The 22,941-nt window shown below is 39.2% G+C and overlaps 1 protein-coding gene across 6 annotated transcripts in view; it reads left to right on the top strand.

The window, feature by feature from the left end:
• The window catches only part of LOC112152542 (contactin-associated protein-like 4), a 203,688-nt gene that overhangs the window by 82,058 nt on the left and 98,689 nt on the right, over positions 1–22,941 (top strand). For 3 of the 6 annotated variants that reach the window (XM_024282204.2, XM_024282196.2, XM_024282220.2), the window contains one exon: positions 20,560–20,753. In XM_024282204.2, coding sequence (XP_024137972.1) covers positions 20,560–20,753 — 194 coding nt within the window. Of the gene's footprint in view, positions 1–2,623; positions 2,678–20,104; positions 20,443–20,559; positions 20,754–22,941 lie in introns of those variants that run through there. The other 3 variants (XM_024282211.2, XM_024282226.2, XM_036216494.1) reach the window with 3 other exon arrangements.

Raw genomic sequence — 22,941 nt, 5'->3', positions numbered from 1 at the left:
TTGTCTAATGTTTTTGATTTTGTCCCTGAAGAATTTGGCAAAGTCATTACAGGCTTTGGTGGAGTAAAGTTCTGGTGCCACTGACACGGGGGTTTTGTCAACCTGTCGACTATATTAAATAAGGCCAGAGCATCATGGGAGTTTTTGGTAATAATGTCAGAAAAATAGGACTTCCTTGCATTGCTCAGTTGTAAATTATATAAGTGAAGTTTCTCTTTATAGATGTCATAATCTACCTGTAGTTTAGATTTTCGCCATCTGCGTTCAGATTTCCGACATTTATTTCAATTTATAAATATTAATTTTCCTCAACTTGAAACAAAGAAATTATTCACTCAAAACTTTAAGTATAAACCCAACGAAAAAAAAAATCCCTAACTAACTCAGAAAATATGTAAAATACACTCAAATGTTTTAAAAATGATCTAGCTCATTAAATGTGGATAGCGCTCAAAATATTTACCATTCAGCTCAAAGTGTTGGGACTTCAAAACTTATTCTGAACCGAGATACCGATATTGCCCCACTACACATTATCAATCAACATTGATTTAAAAAACAAAAACATCAAAGCAACACAACAGTGATTGATCAACACCAGTCTTTATAATTCAACACAGTGTGCTTTTTTAAAAAAGTAAACACATTTTAAAAACTCAGTCAAAAGAAAATGTCCATAGACATTTTTCCAGGAATATAACTTTTTTCCATGTAATAATTATGTTTAAATTCAATGTAAAAGTGATTCCTAAGTTTTATAGATTTTTATTATTATAAACTTGTAAGTTAATTCAGTTACTGCAGTAGATTGTGTCTGTTAATAACGGAGATCTGTAGATCTATTGCAGCGTTGCCTCCTTATAATGCGATCACTATTTCCCTTTTTCTGCAGACGCTAGCAACTTTTTGTCCAAAATTGTTAAAATTTTAAACTAGATTATTCCTTAACCCTTGGTTATTTTTCTAAAATGGGGGACACATTAAAAATTTTAAGCTAGAAGTTGCATTTCTGAGTATTTCTTTATCTGTGAGTCAGGAATAGATGACATATTCAGTTTGAAAAGCTTGTGGTTGTGACGTAGAAAGCACGCCGGGCGCACCGCAACCTCCCTGCTTCACCCCATTCTGATGCATCGACTTGTGGGGAAAAAGATCCATAAACGTCTTTGTTCTCCTCGTCTGAGCTGGTGTCTGGATCAAAATTGTACAGCTGGATAGCTCCATTATTTCTCACCACTTTATTGCACTGGTAGTATGAAGTTTGGGGCGTGAGAAGCTTTAAGCTTGCGCAAGAGTGTGTAACCATAGAGCTCTCAGAAACAGGCAGGATTATCAACAACCTGCAGAGGTGAAGTTCTGATGAACTCCTGCGGCTCTGGCTAAAACACCATAATTAAAATTTAAAGACCAAGATTTGAAATATTGTAACTCATAGACCGTCTCTGCAATTAATGTAATTCCGGCAGTTTCTGAAGCTGAATCTGTGCGCTGGTGTACAACTCTTTAGGTAGTTCAAAGAGAACATGTTATGTCCTCATCAGCAACAGCTTCGATATTAAAGGGTTAAGGTAGCTGCACATTTTTATGTCTTCTGGATAAAACCAGTTGGAAGCGGGACGTTTTGAGCTGCTTTCCTGTTCTTCAGGTCTTCCTTGGTTTTCTTACGGGAAACAGAACTGAGCCTTTTTGTTTTAGGTTGAAAAACCCCGCAGCAAACTTTTATTCTTCTTTCTTTAGCCTAAGGTAGCCCTCTGATAGTGTTTGCAGTTCTTTACCTCTATCTCTGTCTACTGTGTTTGTGCCTGCTTTTAAAAGACTTCATCAATTTACTCTTCTTTCCAATAAACAGTGGTCACTTTAATTACACATCTGTTCTAGTTTAGGTTGCAGCATCATAAACAATAATCCTCAGTCTTTCCTGTTACTGCTGTGAGAGCTGCAGCCCCTCCCGTGCATTCGGACTCTGCCACAAAGGGAATGAATACTTCACCACAAAAGTGTCTTTGTGGCATTTTCACCACAAATTCAAACCATTCCAACTAGTTCTGTATGGATGTCTGCAGATGTCCTGAACTAACCAGTCTTTGTACATCTGAGAAATCCCTATTTCAGACTTTCTGGGGGTTTTCAAGTTTGTTCCTTTTTTTGGCCTTCCAGTCTGTTTATTCTTGGCTACCTGATTCTGTTTTTGCCATGTTTCTGACCAGGTTCAGCTTGACCTCTGTGTCTGGATTGCCCGTCTGGATTCCTTAAGCCTGAACTCGGATGTTTTTGACCTTGTTTGGGAAATGAATCGCTCTGTGAGGTTAAACAATAACCCTGGGGCCATTTTATGCATTTCTTTTACAAAATAGGCTTGGATATATAATGAATAATTTAAGTCGGGCAGCTGGAAGACACCGTTTGAGAAGCATGCAGCAGTATGTATGTAAGCGTGTGACCCTGGGAGTAACTCCTGTCTGAAACTTTTGGGCTTTCTTATGTATTTCATGCACATTTATGACAATGCTGTGAAATACACAACTTTGCAAGCCCCTCTGTTAAATATTGTAAATGCTGGATATATCAAGAGGTTCTGCACATTCAAGGTCATGTCATGAGAAAAATCTCTGGTTGTTTGCAGACACAAGGACACAACCTAGAAAACTGTCACATGGAGAGTGAAGAAAGAAATAAAGTAAGTTGACAGGAAGATAAAAAGATATACCATTAAACTTTGGAATTCTAAGTGGGTAGTTGAAGTAGTAAGAACTACTGATGATAAATTCAGCAAAGGCATTACTCTCTTTTATTTGATGACCCATTAATAACACAAATTTAACTTTCTTTCTTGCTGGTTTTCAAAGCACAAGCAATCCTCACAGTGTTCTACTACTATACCAGATATAGCCTACAATTCTGGACTTGAAGTTGGCCGGCGTGGAGCCGGTTTACATGGACGTGTACTACCTTGTAATGATCAGATCACTGGTGTTTACATTCATGAAAGCAATCATCCAAAAACCATTTATTTATATGCTTAAAGAGTAACCAAACCCTAAATCCACTTTTTTTGTCTGTTGACCTCTATCTATAAATGAGGCTTTAAAAGTGCTTTCTGTTGGTCATTACCAAACCTTTAACAAATTAAAATAATTGAATTCCTTAAAATATAGTCAAAAACCGTCTGAGGCACTACATTTGAATTTCATGATTGGTCAAACCATGTAAGTCCCTCGTCATGATCTGCAGCTCCAGAAATGATATCAGTCCACCCCCCTCCGACTGGTTTTTCGAATTTTGGCTGTGAGCGGAGTCAGCCTCTAACTTTCCTGTTTGGTTACGCTTTAAAACCGCGTTTCCTCCATGTTAAAGAACTACAAACACGTTACTGGTGATTCCTTTGGATGTGATCTGAAACCATTGACTCTACATAAAAACTGGACCAATTGAGTGTGACGTCACCCATGGAAAATGACTAACTCCTGGCTCCAACCAAATTAAGTCAATTCAGTCGCTGTTTTTCCAAGATACGGAGCCAGACAGCATCAATAAGTAATGATTGGTCCGCATCGGTCTGGATCGTTGTTTCTATGGTACCCAGTCTTGCCAATCTGCTGTACTGTTATTAAGGTATCTGATTGGTCAGTTTATAACTTTAATAACTTTAATGAAAACTTCGGTTTAGCAAGCACATGTTTAAAAGATATCAGAGAAGAATGGTTATTCTGACAAATAGAATGACTGAGTAATAGCTGTTCATTCCTCTATAGAAGTCTATGGGATTTTTTTCTTGGAGCCAGCAGCTACTTCCTGTTTTGAACACCAGGGGGGAGGGGTCACTCAATCCAGTGCTAATGAACAGTCAATGTCTGTTACCCTGATTCCCATGTTTTCTTTACGAGGTTGTGGACCTGTACTGAAAAGCAAATGAAGGAATTTATTTTGTTGTTGATAGATTTAGAATTGGTTGTGGTAGGCAACACATACAAGACATATCGCCTAATGGTGGGCAGCAGCCATGCAAATCTAGCGGCGCTAATCACCCAGAAAAGACACATGAGGAGGGTACAAGAATGATGTCAGGCTTTTTCAATCTGTGTCGCAGTAGAACGGTGTAGATTGAAGAACAAGCAAAAGTACATCAATCTAATAGCCCATTGAAGTAACACAGACGAAAAAAACACAAAGAAACTCCCACACATCCAGCCTGGTGGCAGCCGTGCATCATTGCACAGCGCTCTACGACACAGTTGGGGGGCAAGAAAGAGAGTTACCAAGGCATTGAAATCTAGGGAAAGTGTCATGGAGATGCAGGTTTCCATGACAACGAGCTCTGCTTATCCCACCTTCAGCGGATTGTTTTGGTTCGGTCGAGGGAGTCTGTCCTTGGCTGGAGAATTCCTGATCAGAGATGAATGTTTAGGGACACAGCTTCTGTCTCCCTGCTGAATGTCCAGGTGTAATGATTTTGAATATATTGACTGATAGTATGTGTTCAAGTTTCAAATGTTTACAAGATGGAGGCGCTGTTTTCTTCCTGGTAAATGATATCAAGTGTCTTGGAATCAGTTTAATGAAGGCTACAGCCTTGATAAGATGTCACAGAGATACCCGAACGGACAACCCCAAATAGAGCATTAGCAGGACTCAACAGGACGTTTATACATATCAACAAAATGGTTTTGAATATTTTTTCCAAAAAATCTCTTAGCCGGAGACACAACCAGAACATGTGGCTCAGATCGGCTTGGCTGAAGCCATACTTAGCACAGGAAGGGTCATCAGATGCATGTAGTAGATTAAAAACTTAAATTAATTCCATTTTATTGTATGTATTGTCTGATTCAGAAAAACTACCAGATTCTCTTCACCACATCCATCTATGCCTCATTTTTGAGGCATGGTCTCTTGTCCTAGATGTATCCACTACCGATTGCTCCTACTGGTATCATCACAAATAAAAGGAACCCCCCAGAGAATGATCGCAAATGTATTTGGGTTCACTGACATTTGCCATCGATGATTTTTTTTTCTCTCAAGTTAACTTTTAATTAAATTTTCTTCAAGTGGTGGAATCAATTACACTTTTAAATCACAGTTTTTATCAATACTTGTCCTTTTTTTCTGTCAATAAAATTTTCTTTGCATATTTATACTAACCACAGAGGTAACACTTCCTGCATTTTTCTATATTAGCATCTATCAACATTTGTCAAAGAAAGCAGAACCCAAAACTACTGTACACTTAAGTTGTCAAAACAAATGCTGCTTTAATACAGTAATTATTCAATTTGGCCCCCAAAGCAGTGATGTCACTCACCTCACTCTTTGATTCCTGTTTAAACCTGAGGCTATAAGAGGCTCCAAGGGAGACAAACCCAGAGTTATCTCTTTGATTTAAAGCGACAGCCATGACTTAAAGTGTTCAGAGCCTCCACCGTCACTTCACCTCCATTATATTAGCTGCAGTTATTCTGACAGCATGGAGCCAGTAAATCTTTGTACGCCTCTTAGTCCCTGTGTGGTTTTCTTCTAATCTCCCTCTTGCTTTCTCCACAGTCTAATCGCCACAAGTAAAGGTCAGAGTGTCTGCTCTTTTCTATTCTGCCGTCGTCGGACACGTCTGTTAGTCAAGAGCTTATTAGTTCTGGCCTTTCGTCTCTTAAAGATCAACTTGGGCTCGCCACCAGACCGACGCTGATTCATTTTCAATGCTGGGTCTTTGCACCCATTGTCTGCTGCCAAACAACATTCTGAGTTTTTGTCACTGGAAAAAAGGTTGGTCTACCTGTTGCTACACAGGTTGAGAAAGACCAAAGGGACAGTTTTAAGATTTTATTTTAAAAAAGGTATGAGAGAAACATTTCTATTTTCTGTTTAGTAAATACACAATAACTAAAATAGTCCAGGATTGGTCATTAGGAAACTTTTGTAGTTTTAGTTTGTTATTCAGACCAGCAGCTAACAAACAAACTGAGAATTTGAAAAGGTCAACCAGCAACACTTGAACTACGTCTGCTTTCTGTCCTATTTAAGAGAAGCAAACTGATATGGTTTGATAAAAATATACTGTTCACAAAAGTTTAAGCAGCACTTTAAAGAAACACATTAGATACATCAGATCTCAATATGAAGTTGGATATCTATACAAATAACGACAGGGCAGTGTCTTAGGAACAAAAGGATGCCAAGTCTTTTAATGGAAATAAGAGTTTTCAGCCTACAGAGGCTCAATTGTGTAGACACCATAAAATCAGAGTGAAATGAAGATGTGGCAGGCTAGTCCATTTTTTCCAAAACTTAATTTCTGCAACTCAAAATGCTTTTCAGCATCTTGTGTGGCCCCCACCAGCTTGTATGCATGCTTGACAACGTGGCGGCATGTTCCTAATGAAACAACCGATGGTGTCTTGTGGCATTTCCTCCCAGATCTGTGTGAGGACATCCCTGAGCTGTTGTACAGTCTGAGGAGCAACCTGGCGGCGCCTAATGGACCCAAACATAATGTCCCAGAGATGTTCTATTGGGTTTAAGTCAGGGGATGGTGAAGGCCATTCAATTGTTTCAATTCCTTCATCCTCCAGGTACTGCCTGCATACTCTTGACACGTGAGGCCGGGCATTGTCGTGCATTAGGAGGAAACCAGGACCTACTGCACCAGCGTAGGGTCTGACAATGGGTTCAAGGATTTCATCTGGATACCTTATGGCAGTCAGAGCACCATTTCCTAGGCAGTAGAGGTCTGTGCGTCCCTCCATGGATATGCCTCCCCAGACCATCACTGACCCACCACCAAACCTGTCATGTTGAACCCCGTTGCAGGCAGCATAACATTCTCCTCGTCTTCTCCAGACTCTTTCACGTCTATCACAGGTGCTCAGGGTGAACCTGCTCTCGTCTGGGAAAAGTACAGGGCCCCAGTGGCGGACTTGCCAATTCTGGTGTTCTTGAGCAAATGCCAGTGGAGCTCCACGGTGCTGGGCAGTGAGCACAGGGCCCACTACAGGACGTGGGGCCCTCAGGCCACCTTCATGAAGTCTGTTCCTGATTGTTTGGGTAGAGACATTCACACCAGTGGCCCTCTGAAGGTCATTCTGTAGGTCACGAGCAGTGCTCAGCCTGTTCCGCCTTGTACAAAGGAGCAGGTATCGGTCCTGAGGGGTTGAGGACCTTCTACGGCCCTGTCCAGCTCTCCCAGAATAACCACCAGTCTCCTGAAATCTCCTCCCTGATAATGGCTGTCTAACCAAAACTACCTAAAGAAAACAAACAAGCCTGCAAACTAAGACTACCAAGGTCCAACTCAAAACTAAAATAACAAAACCCAGCAGTCTAAGACTTCTGAGGACAAAGAGGGTATAATTACTGTACCTTTTATGTATGAATTGCTGTTTGTGTTTTTATAGTCTCGTTATTTAAACCTTGAGTCCGTAACAATAAATGATTCTATTCTATTCTATTCTGAGTGGTTCCTTCTATGTTTTGATCAGTAGAAAAAGCCCAAATGGCTCTTTTACTGTTAAAGGTTGTCGAACCCTGTCCTAGAAAATGACAGGTTTTTTGATTTTGACTAGAATAACATCATAATTAAAAGACAACTAGAAACACTTTTAAAATAGTTTAATAAATGATCACAGTGGACTTTAAGTCTTTTTTCACATCAACAGATGGAACCCCAGAAAACTGCAGGGTTCAGTCTGTCCATTTTACCCTCTCAACTGCTTTTAAAAACACAATGGTTCACCTTAATTTATTTATTTATTTTTATATAGCAAAAAAAAAAAAAGAATCAGTGATTCTTGTCAAGGTTATGGTGATGTGGAACACCATTTAACCACTGGTGTCCCCTGGCCCTGATCTTCTGCTCCTCCATTCCACATGTTTTGTTTGCTTTGCTGTTCAAACACGCCGCTACAAAGTTGATGTTGTCTTTGAGTGACAAAGATGCGATGAGAAACAAGAACATGTTAGCTTCCCTTTTCGAAGACGACTGATTTAAAGGGTTTGGACACTTTCAGAGGAGGGGTAGTGAATGTATGATGGTGAAGTTAGAGCTGTCAAAAAGAAGATCTGGACAAATACTAAAAGGGAGATTGATTTCTGTACAGGAGGAGGACATTAGAATATTTGATGTGGGTGAGGCTGAAGAAGAGAGGCCTTAGATGAAATTATGTGCATGAGCTGCATACCAATAACATTATAACATGTTTGTGTAGTTGGTGAGAATTCAGAGTTAAACATGACTAATGGTTTTTGGCTAGTTTTTGTGTCCGCAGCACCATCAGGAAGAAGAATGGATTTTTGGGGTAGACATCTGTCTGGCACAAACATTTAAACAATTTAAATCATGGAGATCATAGTTGTGCATAAAGACCCACTCCAATGAAGAAACTGTCTTTTAACATGTTCTTGTGGCATTTTTCTGAAGATGGAGGACATATTGAGACATTTTAAGATTCAAACTGTTTTTCTGAGTATTTCTCTATTCACATTGTTGTGATCAGGAGCAGACAAAAAAAAAAAAAAAATTTGAAAAAGATTGTAGTTGTGATGTTCAAACTACAGTCAGTGGGCAACAAGCTTCCCGTTCTGCTCCACTCTGATACATCTATTTTTGTTACATTGCTAATATTAGCTTAGTGGTGTGAGGTGGTGTAAGGGTTGATGGGAAGTAAGCGCTGGCTTACTCCATACCAATGGTACCACAAACAACTCAGAATTGAATTTCTAATGAACTCCTGTCACTCTGCAGAAACTGTCCTATAAACAATAATTCTTTTTTTTTTTTTGCTAAAAACTTCATAATCATAATTAAAAGGCCACTGATAAGGATTTGAAAATAGATGAAAAGATGATCAGAGTGGAACTTTACACACTCATCCCACTGAAAATCATCTTTTTTGTGTTTTTAACATGTTTTTGTAGCATTGTTTTCACTGTAAACTGGATGCTAGAAAATTCTCAGACTAATAAAGCAGCTATTGAAAAAGCTGTGCTAAAGTCTCCCCTCCCCTTGCGTGCACCCTAGTCCACCAGTTTAGGTGAGCGAGACGTGATGAGCGTTCAACACTCGTGCTGTAGCGAATTGCAATTCTGGCTCAAAACTGAACCTGGCTCATTGAAGGCTAACCAAACAGGGAAGTTTGAGGCTGACTTCAACCACAACCAAAATTTGGAACCCAGTAAGAGGGGCGGGGCTTGGGACGGGACTGTTATCATTACTGGAGCTGCAGATCATGATGTAGGACTTCTGACATGACATGAGACTTGCACGGTTTGACCAATCACAAAATTCAAATGTAATATCTCAATTCAACCTGCAGGGGGCAGCACACAGATGGTTTTGGACTATACTTTCAAGGATTAAGCAAGTTTATTATAATTTCTCAAAGATTTTGCAATGACCAGCACTTTTAAAGAGGTCAACAGCCAAAAATATTTTGGATTTGATTACACTACAAACTCTACCACCAAGCGGCTGGGTGGCTCAGTGGGCTAAGTGAAAGGCTGGCAACACAGAAGCCCTGGGTTCGATTCCCAGGGTTGTCCACTGATCCCCACCCAGATTGGGTCCTTAGGCAAGACCCTTGACGCTGCTGCCTAACTGGGTCCCTGTGCCCCTCAAGTACAGGGTTGTGTCAGGAAGGGCATCCGGGGTAAAAACTCTGCCAAATCACTGATGAGAAACAGTGGGTGCTGTTACGCTGTGGAGACCCCGAAAGGGATAAGCCGAAAGTGAACTACTACAAACTCTACCACCATGCTGGCAGATACTCAGAACTATGTTCTGCATTTTAGTTTAACATTTTTATTTTCCATATGATCTGTAGTTTGATTCTCCTTCTAGAACCAGACAGATGTTTTTTTTTGTTTTGTTTTTTTTAACTCTAAAGGATGTTTTCTTACATTTTAATAAAATGATATAGACTTGGGAAACCATGCAATTCCCCACCATTCAGGAAAAACCAAGTAAATCTGAATCTGTAGATCTGAAGTCTGCTAATCTCTGTAGCTGAGGTTTAGCACATACATGATCACTCAGCTTATTGTTATTGTTACTGTTATTATTGGTAAGTTGGGTAAATTTAACCTCCATCCTTTTCCCTACTGTATGGCATGGTTTTGACTCATAAATTTGCACCAAATGTTGATTTCTTTTTTGTACACGCGTGGAATTAAACAGTTAAATCACAGATTTTCTTCACCATCTGACATTGTCTGGGTTTTCTCAGCTTTAGGAGCAGCTTCTTGACATGAATTTGGGTTGTAGTCATAGTAAACCTACTATAGTTGAGCACTTTTTTTCTCTTTTGATGAATAATTTAACTTACTATCGATCACTTTTTTATTATTACAGAAAAGCAACTTGACCCGGTGACCCACGATGTGTTCAATCAATGCATCGCAACACTGCACTTTTATTAATGGCATTTAGTATGAGGACAGATAGATATGTTAAAGAGTTCTGTAGAAGGAATCAATGCCTGGAACCATATCTTCCTATTGATTTTCATGTGGAAATGAAATCAGCGTGCTGGTAGCAGCAGGTTTTAGGGGTCAGTCCGAGTGTGTCTGTGAAATTAGGACTGTGTCTTTAATTCTGAGCCTCAGCAGAAGGCTGTGAAGCCTGACGTGGATCAGAGTGTCCTTGAGCAAGACACTGAATTCCTCGATGATTACAATATGCCCGTCAGCTTGTAAGTTTAGAGAAAAAACATGGTGCATCCATTTTATTCCATTCTGATAAATAATTGTAAAGACTTCTTTTGAAAAGTTTGTCAAAGTCAGGTAAGATATTGAATCTCATTAGTTCAGTGTTTGTTTTTAATTATTTGTTATGGCCTAACCCAGGGGTCTGCAACCTGCAGCTCCAGATCCACATCTGGCTCTTCTACCCCTCTATTGTGGCTCTCTGGTTAAAGAAACATAAAAAGCTTTTAGTTTAAAAAAGTAACTGTAAAGTAAAGGTAAAAAAATTGTAAATAACTTCTCACTCTATGAGCCTCCAAAACACAGTAGCTATAGTAGTAATCAAGAAGTAAATACTTTGACAAATTCCAGTGTTTTAAGACTGCCTCGTAGTTCAAAAAATAAATTTAATTAGCAGTGTTTTAATTTTAGAAAGTTAGATTTATGAATTTCTGGCTAAGAAACACCACAAATGTTTAAAAATCAAATGTTTTTTTTTCCATTGCTGACATTACACTATCTACCACTAGATTTGCTCCATAGAGATGATCCTATGTGACACAGGAAGTCTTTTATTTTGAAAAGAAGTCTTATGAACCTGTATTAAAAAGTATAAACATTTTAATAATTGGGAGAAAAACACCTATTTTCTCATAAAGTTTGTTTTATTAATGCCAAAAAAGTGTATTTATATTTCGCATAACATTAACAACAACATAAATACAAAGTAGTGTCTCGTTTTTCTGAAGGATGTGTGGCTTCTACTGGGTTGTAATCTGTGAGAAATCGACCTGAATGGCTCTTTAAGTGTTAAAGTTTACAGACCCCTGGCCTAACCAGTACTAAACTCAAATTTCTAGATTTAAAAAAAAATCTATATGAATCAAATTGTTTTGTTGTCCTAATGTACAAAGTTTTTTTTAGGAAGGATGCGTTACCGTTTATTAAAATAGACAGTAATGGCAAATATTTATTTTTCTACCTTAGGCCCAAAGCCCTTTACAGTCTCATTTACTCATCCACACATTCACACACTAATAACAAATCTGTAATCCCCAGTGTGGAGGATTCAGAGTCCAAGGACACTCAAACACATGGGGGAGGAACCAAACCTGTGACCTTCCAATCAGAGGTTAACCACTCTACTGCACCACAGTCACCTCTATGAGAGTGGTACCTCTCATGGGTGTAGAACTTATTTTTCATTTTTCAATTTTCTTCAAGTAGTGAGTGATGGTGAGGAAAGCGGTTTAAAGTCACTTCAAGAATGAAGCTTCTTCTCAACAGTGGAAAAATGAACAGTTCCAATATGTCAGGTCATGTACTGCAAAACATTGCTATGCATAGATACAAATACAAATATGTTAGATTGAATATGGGTTCAAAGACTTCTATTTTTGAAAAATCTTCTATAGCAAAATAGGTCAATTTTAGGAACCAGTAGTGTAGAACCTAAAGTGTAGGAGACCAGTTTAATTTAAAAATGTGATTAAAAACCTTCAAAGATTTTAACTCAAACTTAAGTGAAAAACAATAAGGTAAAATATGATATGAATACTACAGACTTAAAAACGTTGAGGATAATTACTATTAATGTAGACTGCTGTGCATAATTAACTTGAACCTGGTGTGACTGTGACAAACAAACTCACAAAATGTAAAACAAAAAGAAAAAATTACTAAGAATTCCAAGTGAACAAAAGTGCAAAATCCCTGCTGTATAATCAGTTTAGAAAACTGAAAGACGAGTTTTGATGAGGAATCATCAAACTATCATTCTGACCTAGAAAATGTTTGTGACACAAAAACATCTATCATAAAGTTTTTTATTTGTGATCTCTTCCAGATCTTACAATTTTTGTTATACAGCAAATTATGATATTTAGAAAAAAACTTCTCAATTCCAAATATCTCAACTTTGTGTACAGGTGTTAATCCAGAATGAGGAACTTATTCATTTTGGTCTACACTCAGTTTGGTTCATACTGACATGATAGTGTCACACAGTTGCTGCAGATTTGTCAGCTGAACATCCATGATGCTGATCTCCTGTTCCACCACATCCCAAAAGTTCTATTGGGTTCTGGTGACTGTGGAGGTCATTAGAGTCCAGTGAACTCATCATCATATTCTAGAAACCATTCTGAGATTATTCCAGCTTTATGACATGGAGTCTTATCCTCACTGTGGTCATAAAGGGATGGACATGGTCAGAACAATACTCAGGTGGACTGTGGTGTTGGAACCATGATCAATCGGTACTAAGGAGCATAAAATGAGACAAGAAAATATCCCCCACACCATTATACCACCACCACCAGCAGCCTGAACTGTTGATACAAGCCTGGATGGATCAAAGCTTTCATGTTGTCAGCACCAGGTTCTGACCCTACATCTGAATGTAGCAGCAGAAATGGAGACTTATTAGACCAGACAATGTTTTTAAAATCTTCTATTGTCCAGTTTTGTTGAGTCTGTGTAAATTGTAGCCTCAGTTTCCTGTTCTTAGCTGACAGGAGTGACACCAGGTGTGTTCTTCTGCTGCTGTAGCCCATCTGCATCAATGTTGGACATATTGTTCGTTCAGAGATGTTCTTCTGCAGACCTCAATTGTAACCAGTGGTTATTTGACTGACTGTTGTCTTTCTATCAGCTAAAATCAGTCTGGTCATTCTCCTCTGACCTCTGACATCAACAGGACATTTCCATCCACAGAACTTCTGCCACATTCAAAGTCACTTTAATCACCTTTCTTTTCCATTCTGATGCTCGCTTTGAACTGCAGCAGATCATCTCGACCATGTCTACAATGGATTTTAAAACTTTCTTTTCATTTGAAAAATGAATAATGTAAATAATTAGGAGAGTATAAAATTACAGTGTACATTTATGGGCCACTTTATTAGGTACAACTTTTGAACTGCTCATTAATGCAAATTACTAATCATCGTATCACTGTTAAAATGATACAAAAGCAAATTGTTAACTGCCAGAGGTTAAAAAATAAGGTAAGGTAGCTTCATACTGGAAAACTATGCATATTTTAGACACTAATCAAGTCTTAATAGTAATTTCTTCAGATTTTCAGAATTTTTATGGTTACTTAGAACCTTTGTCTTCATGAAAGCAATGCTGGAACACAGTGTGATACTAAGCCCTCCTGAGCTTTGGTTGAACAGCATCGTACTGCTGAAAGTAGTTCTGAAAGTTGTTTCAGAAATGGCAATAAATAAAGCATTTAACAATGAAAAGGAGACAGACCGACACAACACTGAACATATTGGTCTTAGAGAGAAATTACAAGGAAAGTCAATGTGTCACCGGGTACAGTTTCTTGTACCATCAAAATGTGTTCGGAGACTGGAGGGAACAGTGACAGGAAGAGGTCTGGCACACCCAAAGTCACAACTAGATTAGAGGACACGTTTCTGAGACTGAACACCTGGATGATGACAGTTGCCTTATGGCAGCAGCCTCTAACTTTTTTGTGTCAGACAATTTAAGGTGTGGCAGATGGACACAATAAAAAAAATACTGTGGCATAAAAAACAGTCTTTTCTACACATATAAGCATTAATCTATTGTGTATGCAACTTTATTAGCAGCATATGGTGTCAGGTACCAGAGGTGTACGATGCAGTATGCAGGAAACCAGTATGGTGGCATAAATGTAACCAAAGAGTAACAGAGCAGATTACTCGATCATAAAGAACTGAAAACCTGACATTTATTTTTCTATTTTTCTGCTCCTTTCCAAATGGAGTGTTTCAGTGTAGCAGTATTTCTTATGGTTCAGTGGCTGGAGCAGGCCTTGTACGATGGTACTCGGTACTGTGATCATAGTGGACATTGTGACATGCATCAAGAGACAGTCATAGATAAATGTAGTGAAGAAAATCCAGTAATTCCCCCCTAAATATGCAATATTCAGAATCTTATAGCCGGTTCTGGGCCGGTTCATAGCTGAAGGGTTGAGGACTTCTCCTTTAAGAGACAACATCTTTTCTGTTGTTGTTGTAAGGCTGGATCAGCTTTAACAGCAAAGATAAAACTTCCAGTTGAGCCAGCGAGTTTCAACAAGAAAGGCATCGATAATAGCCACATGTACCAGTATGGGGGTTGACCCATATAAGTAGTTGTATGGATGGGGGCCTGTAGAGGGTTCTAGACAGGAGCACAGGTGTGTCTTGCAGTTCCCCTGATGCTCGTACAGCCACCTTAAGGAACATCATGAAAATGGGACGTACTATAATCGTAGTAAGTGTATCGTGAAATATTTGTAAGGTTAGTATAAGTAACACTCACTTATGACGTACGGGTGATGCTATGTCGCGGTGCCCTTATGCCCCACTCTAGTCATTAGTAAAGTGAGCACACTGGCTCCTTACTGAGCGCGTGCAAATCCTGCACACATGGCGTATGCTTCTCACCTACTCCCCCTTAAATTTTATTTAAGTGTTCACTACAATCTGATTGATTGATCTGGTTTATTTCAAGCACAGATTGTGGATAATACAAAACAAAAAAAAAATCACAGATTTTTCAAACTCATTGCAAAAAAAATTCAATACGTTGATTAGAAAAAAGACAAACTCATAAAAACACAAAAACTCAGCTATGTCACATATGATTAATTAAATATAATAATTATTAACTGAAGTCAAGTAGAGTTTGATTGATTGCTTTAAAATAATTTGGAAGAAGCAAATTTTCTTTCATCCCACCCCTACTTAGTTCATTTTACAGTTTTGCATAGTTCTTATAAACCTGTTCTGATAAAATCAAATCAAATCACATGTGATCAGATTGTTTCCAATAACGGCATTGACTGCTTATTAATTATTGATTAATCTCATAAAATATTATTTCATGATTTCAGTAAACAGTAAGATGAATCATGTAACACAGGGGTCTCAAACTGGTGGCCCACGGGCCATTTGCGGCCCACAAAACAATATTTTGCATCCCCCGCCTAAATATGAAAGTTCAATGTCTACTAATCAATATCTTCTGCATGTCCACTTGTCTTTGATGATAGCGTTGTATTTGCTTTGTGATGTTTCAGCTTTATGCTTAAAACTTTGCATTTGTTATTGTCGTTGGATCTGGTCGTCAGAAAAGTCCTTAGCAAAATTTGCTAGCGTTGTTAGCTCCCTTCGTTTCACAGGACACGCAGAAGATATTGCTTAGTAGTACATAGACATGAACAAATGTTTAGGTAGACATAGACGATTGACCAAAGATATAGACAGTGGACGCAAAACCAGATTTTTTTTACATCCCAGCCTCAGCCAGACTCTGCCTTCAGTGGCCCCAAAGTAAATTGAGTTTGAGACCGCTGATGTAACAGATGCATAATACTCATTGATTATCCTCAAAATTATCCTTCAACGATTCACGAATCGAACCACGATTCTTACTTTTTATATATATAATGTTTATTATTATGTGTATGTCTATTTACTAGATGGATGAAAATTGAATTTATTTGTATTTAATCATCATTTATACATTTAATTAGAACAGGAGATCAGAATCAACTAAACTGATAAAAAAAAAACACAAAGATTCAGATAGAAAGAAATTATGTTTGTCATTTTAAACTTTTTTTTGTCAATCTTCTGGTTCAGCAGTAAAACAACTTAAAAAGGATAAAAATCACTGCTGTTTTGGATCATTTAACAGCAAAACTTGAAAATGTTCTCCACAGTTTTCTATCCTCAAAGTTCTTCAATATTTTACATTCTAATCATTACATATTGGTGCAGAGTGTCGCTGCATTTTCTGTATGCAGAAGCAATCGGTCACCACGCATGCACGAACCACACGTCACTTCCGCTCTTCACCCACTATACCACAGAGTCATTTCCAAACAGTAAAACTCCTTGATCACATGAATTTATGTTTTTCTCAACGACTGAGAGCTTCTCCTGACTGGATTACAGTTCGAAAAAAAGCCACGAGTTACCCTTAATAACGTGTTTGGATTACCGGAGAAAATAGTGGCGCTGTGTCCCCTTAGCTTAGGGAGTAAACTGCTGTCATATTCCATATTGATAAAGCCAAGATTCCAACATTTCTTGATTGAAATTAACCAGTATAGTCATGACATTAAACAAATTACAAACAAAAAGGCAATTAAAACTAATTTGATTTTTGAAAAATTTAATGTATAACGAACCCCAAGGTTTTTTTTTTTTTTTTTTGGATTGATGTTTCTTTGTCTCATACAGTATATGTTTATGATTTTTGCTTGCTTGCTTCTCTATAATATGTACTCATTTTAATTTCCCCTGAGACATTCACTTTGTTGTTGTACTATCTTGTTTGTTTGTTAATAAAGTTATTAAAAAAAAAGTGTCGTCATGTAAAACAGCAGAAGAAGAGAACATTTGTAGTCTGTTTGTAGTCACTGCAAGATCGTAAGGTCCTGATCCTTAACGTGTCTTTTTCCTTTTGTTTTTTCAACAATAAGTGAATGTTTTCACTATGATAAACATTTTAAGTGCTATATTAACATCCTTCGAGGTTATTATTGTTGTTAGCGTCCGAAGACCGGAAAATGCTTTAGCGGAAGTGAGGTGTGGTTCGCGCATGCGGGAGAGCGGTGCAACCATTACATCCGCCTTTCAGCAGCTCGAGGCTGCGTTCCTTCAAAATAAGCTGGAGTTTCGTTAATTGCGTCAAATGTTGAAGAGTTTCCATAACCAAAAGAATGTAAACACTAGAGCTAAAGCTCCGATGCTAAATCTAATTCATTTTTTCAGAAGTTATATCTGTGAGCGGAACTTCAGTCTCAGGTTTTGAACGGAAAAAAGCTCTCGCTAGTTTTACTTTGAAAACCGGAAACTTCACCATTACGAAGATATGTTTACTTCCGTTTGCAGTACCGCGGCTCTTTCGGCTTTGTTTTAGTTCGTAAACTTAAAATCCTACATTAAACTGCATTTCAGAGCAAAAATACATCATCCACAGATGATATTATGATCACATTTTACTATAATTTATTACATTTATAAATATCGCCAATCAGCTATCTTGGACTTCGTGAATATGCATACTCGAATTTTCGGGAGCAAATCGTGAGTACCCAATCACCCGCATACTCGTTATAGCCCTCCATCCATCTTCTCGACTGCTTTGTCCCTTTCGGGGTCGCGGGGTGCCGGAGCCTATCCCGGCTACTGAAGGGCGAAGGCGGGGTACACCCTGGACAGGTCTCCAGTCTGTCTCAGGTCCTCAATCACACACATTCACTCTCACATTCACACCTAGGGGCAATTCAGAGTCACCAATGAACCTATGAAGCATGTTTTTGGACGGTGGGAGGAAGCCGGACTCCCCGGTGAGAATCCACGCATGCACGGGGAGAACATGCAAACTCCACACAGAAAGGTCCCAGCCGGGATTTGAACCGGGGCCTTCTCGCTGTGAGGCGAGAGCGCTAACCACTTGCACCACCGTGCAGCCCTATTCATATTAAACCAGAAATAATCTCTACACATTTCAAATTAAGTTTTAAAGTTACAGCAGAGGGTTTATCAATGATCCTCTGAAAGAATTCTTACATATTTCCAGTAAATATTAGAGCTGTCAGGCGATTGAAATTTTTAATTGTGATTAATCGCATTGTCAATAGTTAACTCGCGATTAATCGCAAATTAATATGTGGCCTTTTTTTTTTTTAGGAAAAAAATGTGTGGTTCGTGGAATTTAGTATTTCTACATTAATTATGAAAACAAGAATGACAAAATTAATAGTTTTCATCAGAAATACTTTATTTTGTAACATTGTATTGAGATAAACTTTCTTAACAATAAAAGGCTGTAACATAAAATGCCTAACAAAAGTGCAAGTGAAGGGCATTTTAAATTCAAAACTTCAATCAACGTTCAGTAAAATAAAATAAAAAACATCAAAAATAACATTTCCATAACACTTTCATGTTCATTTTTTGTCAGGACCAAATCTTTTCCTCCTCTGCTGAACTACAGTAATAAATGAAATAGAGATTTATCATTTCCAATGAACTTTTGTTTTTTAAAACATTAAAGACTGAGAAAAGCGGGATACTCTGTGGATAGTTTGACAGTCTGTTACTGCCGCCGTGTTCTCTGGCTGCAGCTCGATGCAGCGACGTGTCCAGCGGAGCTCACACCATGAATATGCCGGCAGACAGACCGCTATGCTGGGGCTGGATCACGCTTAAACCTCCAGAACTTTGGGATATTTTGCATATTTTCGCTTGGCGAAAGAGGGACGGGCCACACACTCAAAGCTGAGATTTATCTTTTCATCTACAAATAACTGGCGTTGTTTAAACTACATTTAGAACGTCCCCCGGTGCGCTTGCTGTTCGGAACGTCGGGGGTCCGCAGTTCTCGGGACGCGGTGCCGGACGCGAGCCGGTACCACCAGACATGGTACTGGGCGCGAACCGGAGCCGGGTTAGAGTGCAGGAGCTCTCCAGGTCCTAGCGCCGGCCGGTTCTAGCTAGCACCTCGGTGGTTGGAGACCCGCCTGTGATCTGGTGAGAGCAGCCGGTGAGTTAAAGGGCGATGAGGGACGCCTGCGCGCGTACGGAATGGAAAGGCACGTATGAGAAAATCCGCGATTAATGCGTCAAAAAAATTGTCGGCGTCAAGCACATGTCAAATTAACACATAATTAACGTGACAAATCTGAGAGTCCTAATAAATATCAATGATTCACACTTTAGATAACATCAGTTGTCACACCTGGAGGAGGAGGTGTGATAGTGAGAAACACCCGGAACAAACAGCTACCAGAAGATTCTGCAGAAACATGCAGTTCTTTATGGTTTGCAACGAGTTATTGACCAAAAAGGTACTTACTGCACTACATCTCCCAGCAACCCCAGCACACAGTTCCTGGATGCTGCTCAGCTGTCTCCAATCTGATAATCACCCACCTGCTTCTTAGCACAGAGCCTCTAATGCAGGGGTATTCAAATCCAGGCCTCGAGGGCCGGTGTCCTACATGTTTTCCAACCAACCTTCCATTGAAGCTCCTTATTGGCTAAACATACCTGATCCTGGAAATTAGCAGCAGATAAGGCAGGATTTCTGGAAAACCTACAGGAAGCTGGCCCTCGAGGCCTGCATTTGGGCCTCTCTGCTGTAGGTTTTCCAGAAATCCTGCCTTATCTGCTGCTAATTTCCAGGATCAGGTATGTTTAGCCAATAAGGAGCTTCAATGGAAGGTTGGTTGGAAAACATGTAGGACACCGGCCCTCGAGGCCTGGATTTGAATACCCCTGCTCTAATGAATCAAATGTTTAAAGCACATTTTAGTTTATGAATTGATTTCAGGATTATTTTTGTCTCTCCAGTTAAATTTGTGCATCATCTTTTTATTTCAGAGCAACAGAAGTCATTAATACTTTTTAATTTAAAACCTGAACTATTTAAGTGTTCTGAAACATTTCTTACCAGCTGTTCAGATTCTGATTCAAAATGCTATTTTAGAATGAAATTGATTTAAATGCAAATTTTCACCTGAAAACGGGGTTAGATATGGTTTTTTTATCGGATTGAAGATTTTGGGTGGCTCTCTCTAGACCACAACAAATACTCTTCAACTGACTTTTATTTTCCTTTTTTTTTTTTTTTTTTAAAGAAAGCTCTTAAAAAATGATTTATATCTCATTACAGGCTTGAAATGGATTTAAAGATGTTTGCTGTGCTTCAATCAATTTCCATCATTCTGATATCATAACAGAAAAGTGGGATTTTAGTTGAAAATGAAAGGTCGGGCAAAACAATTTATTATTTCAGACTTCAGCTGAACCTATTTCATCTCATCCCGCCTTAATAGAAATCTAATAAATCACATCTATATGCTGCGTTTTCCGCCTCTCCCTGCAGGAGCTGGAGGCTGGTCTCCTCTTATCTCAGACAGTTATCAGTGGCTGGAGGTCGACCTTGGCGAGCGGACCAAGATCACCGCTGTGGCCACGCAGGGGCGCTACGGCAGCTCTGATTGGCTGACGTCCTACCTGCTGATGTTTAGCGACACGGGCCACAACTGGAAGCAGTACCGACAGGAGGACAGTCTGGGGGTGAGTTCATACTTGAGTAAACATTATTGAAAGACTGGTGCTTGTTAGGCTCCAGAAGCACATCTACATTAGAGCAACTCTTGTCCTTCTCTCTGTCTAAACTCTGTTTCCCCTTTGAGATCAATAAACATGTATTGTTTTGTGTAATTTGAATGAAGCGATGCATCTTCTCGTAGGGCTGCGTGGTTCTATCCATCCACTTCTGATCAACTCAGTCGTAGAGTTTATCTTTTCATTTATAATGCATGAGGCAGAGTGGGGGCTCTGCTGACTCTGCTGACAAACCATTTTGCTGCAAATCACAGAGGCAGACATGTGGCATGACTTGTTGTGCTTTATTTCTTGTTTGCTTATCTCTGTCAATTTTGTCAACTCAGTTCAACTGCAGGGACTTTTTTTACCATCATCAGACTCTCAAAGAACAATTTTGCCAAAGCATCAAAATACAGCAGGTTATCTGTCTGGATTTTTTTAAAAGATGGAATAAAAAATAAACAGGAGTAAGGACAGAATTTAAGATGTAATAAACTGTATACGCTAGCAGTAGCAATATGACTAAAACTCTGTCTAATTTGGGGATTTAAATACATTTCCTGGCTGGGAAGGGTAAAAAACTGTCAAGTTGTTGTATAATTGCCAAGATACCCATCTGCATCCCTTGGACATAATTATTTAATTCAGACTCCCATACATTCTTTAATATTCTTTCAGTCAGGACTCTACGGAGAGAAAATAGACTGTGTGTGCTTAAGTCTAGATGTGTAACTTGTGTATGCATGTTTGTGTGTAGCTTTGGAATTGTGTGTGTGTGTGTTACATCCTGCTGCGGCTGTGCTACCACCTATCACCTGGCAGGTGGGGAGCCCTCACCAAGGCAGGCAGGGGGCAGAGCAGGAGGCGGCTGGGTTTGAGATTTAGGTTTTGTTGTGGTGGTTTTGTTTTGTTCTTTTCCCCTCTTTGTCCTCTGCAGTCTTACTCTGTTGGGTTTTGTTATTTTAGTTTGGGGTAGGACCTTGGTAGTCTTGATTTGCAGGCTTTGTTTATTCGTTGTCTTCTGTGCGTACGTAAAATTGTGTATTTACATATACACATGAATATCAGAGACTTACAAAGTACAATTTACACACTCACAACTTGAAATTACAGCATCTTAAAACTAACTACAAATTCAAAACAGCTCCTACACAAATACATCTTTAAATAGTGCACACTAATTGCCTTATACACAGAAAAAGTGCACTCGAGGTTGTGAGCATTGACAGTAGAAACAGTGGACAAAGTGGGGCATTGACATCACCCGTAGAAAATACCTTAGCTCCGCCTCTCGTGAAATCAGGCCAGATATGTGTGCCGCCATTTTGGAACCACAGTGATTGGTCCGATTGGTCTGAGTCACATTTATTGGGGAAACACAGTCACCAGTCATGAGTGAGCTTGTTCGAAGTCCACACCTCTCCCATTAAAAGCAGCTCAGGGGAATCTGTCAATCAAACGTTCGGGGGGAGGGGGATCCACATGCTTTTATTTATGACTTGAATAACTTGCAATAATGAAAAAGTATCTTTAAAAAAAAATCAGAAAAAAGATGTTAGGGAGAAGGTATCGGAACAAAAGTGGTTATTCTGACTAACAAAATGACTTAGAAATAACTTTCTATTTCTAGTAGAAGTCTATGGAATTTTTACTCCCTATAACCAACAGATACTTCCTATTTGGGACCAGAGTGTGGAGGGGTTCAGATGTTCAGATTTTTCGTGTTTAAACAACACATTCCCAAGTTGCTACATATTGACGTCTGGTTAAGGACCCCTTTGCGTCACTTTTTGACGTTTTGGGCGTCCCCAATCCGTCCTTTTTGATGTCCTGACTTTTACAATTAAATCATCATTAATCAATCCCTGCATTTTATCGGACATGGTACTGGACACGGCTGCTACCGGTACCGTGACCCTAACCCGGTACCCACAGCCTAACCCAGTCCACAAACCAGCACCACATTCATTAACGGACACGTGGTTCCGGTACTGTCCGGTACCAGTACTGTGTTAAGGTTAGGGTACCGGTGTGGTCCATGTCCCAGTACTGGACTGGTTTGCAGGAGGCTGGGATACCCTGATTTAATTGGAGCAGCCAGCACATCAAAAAACGAAGAGTTGGGGACCCCCAAAAGTCAGTTTTTGTCACTGAG

This window comes from Oryzias melastigma, linkage group LG17 (assembly GCF_002922805.2).
Source record: "Oryzias melastigma strain HK-1 linkage group LG17, ASM292280v2, whole genome shotgun sequence".
In the NCBI taxonomy this organism is placed as follows: domain Eukaryota; kingdom Metazoa; phylum Chordata; class Actinopteri; order Beloniformes; family Adrianichthyidae; genus Oryzias; species Oryzias melastigma.
The sequence above is the reverse complement of the archived record's forward strand: the minus strand, read 5'-3'. Positions and strand labels throughout refer to the sequence as shown.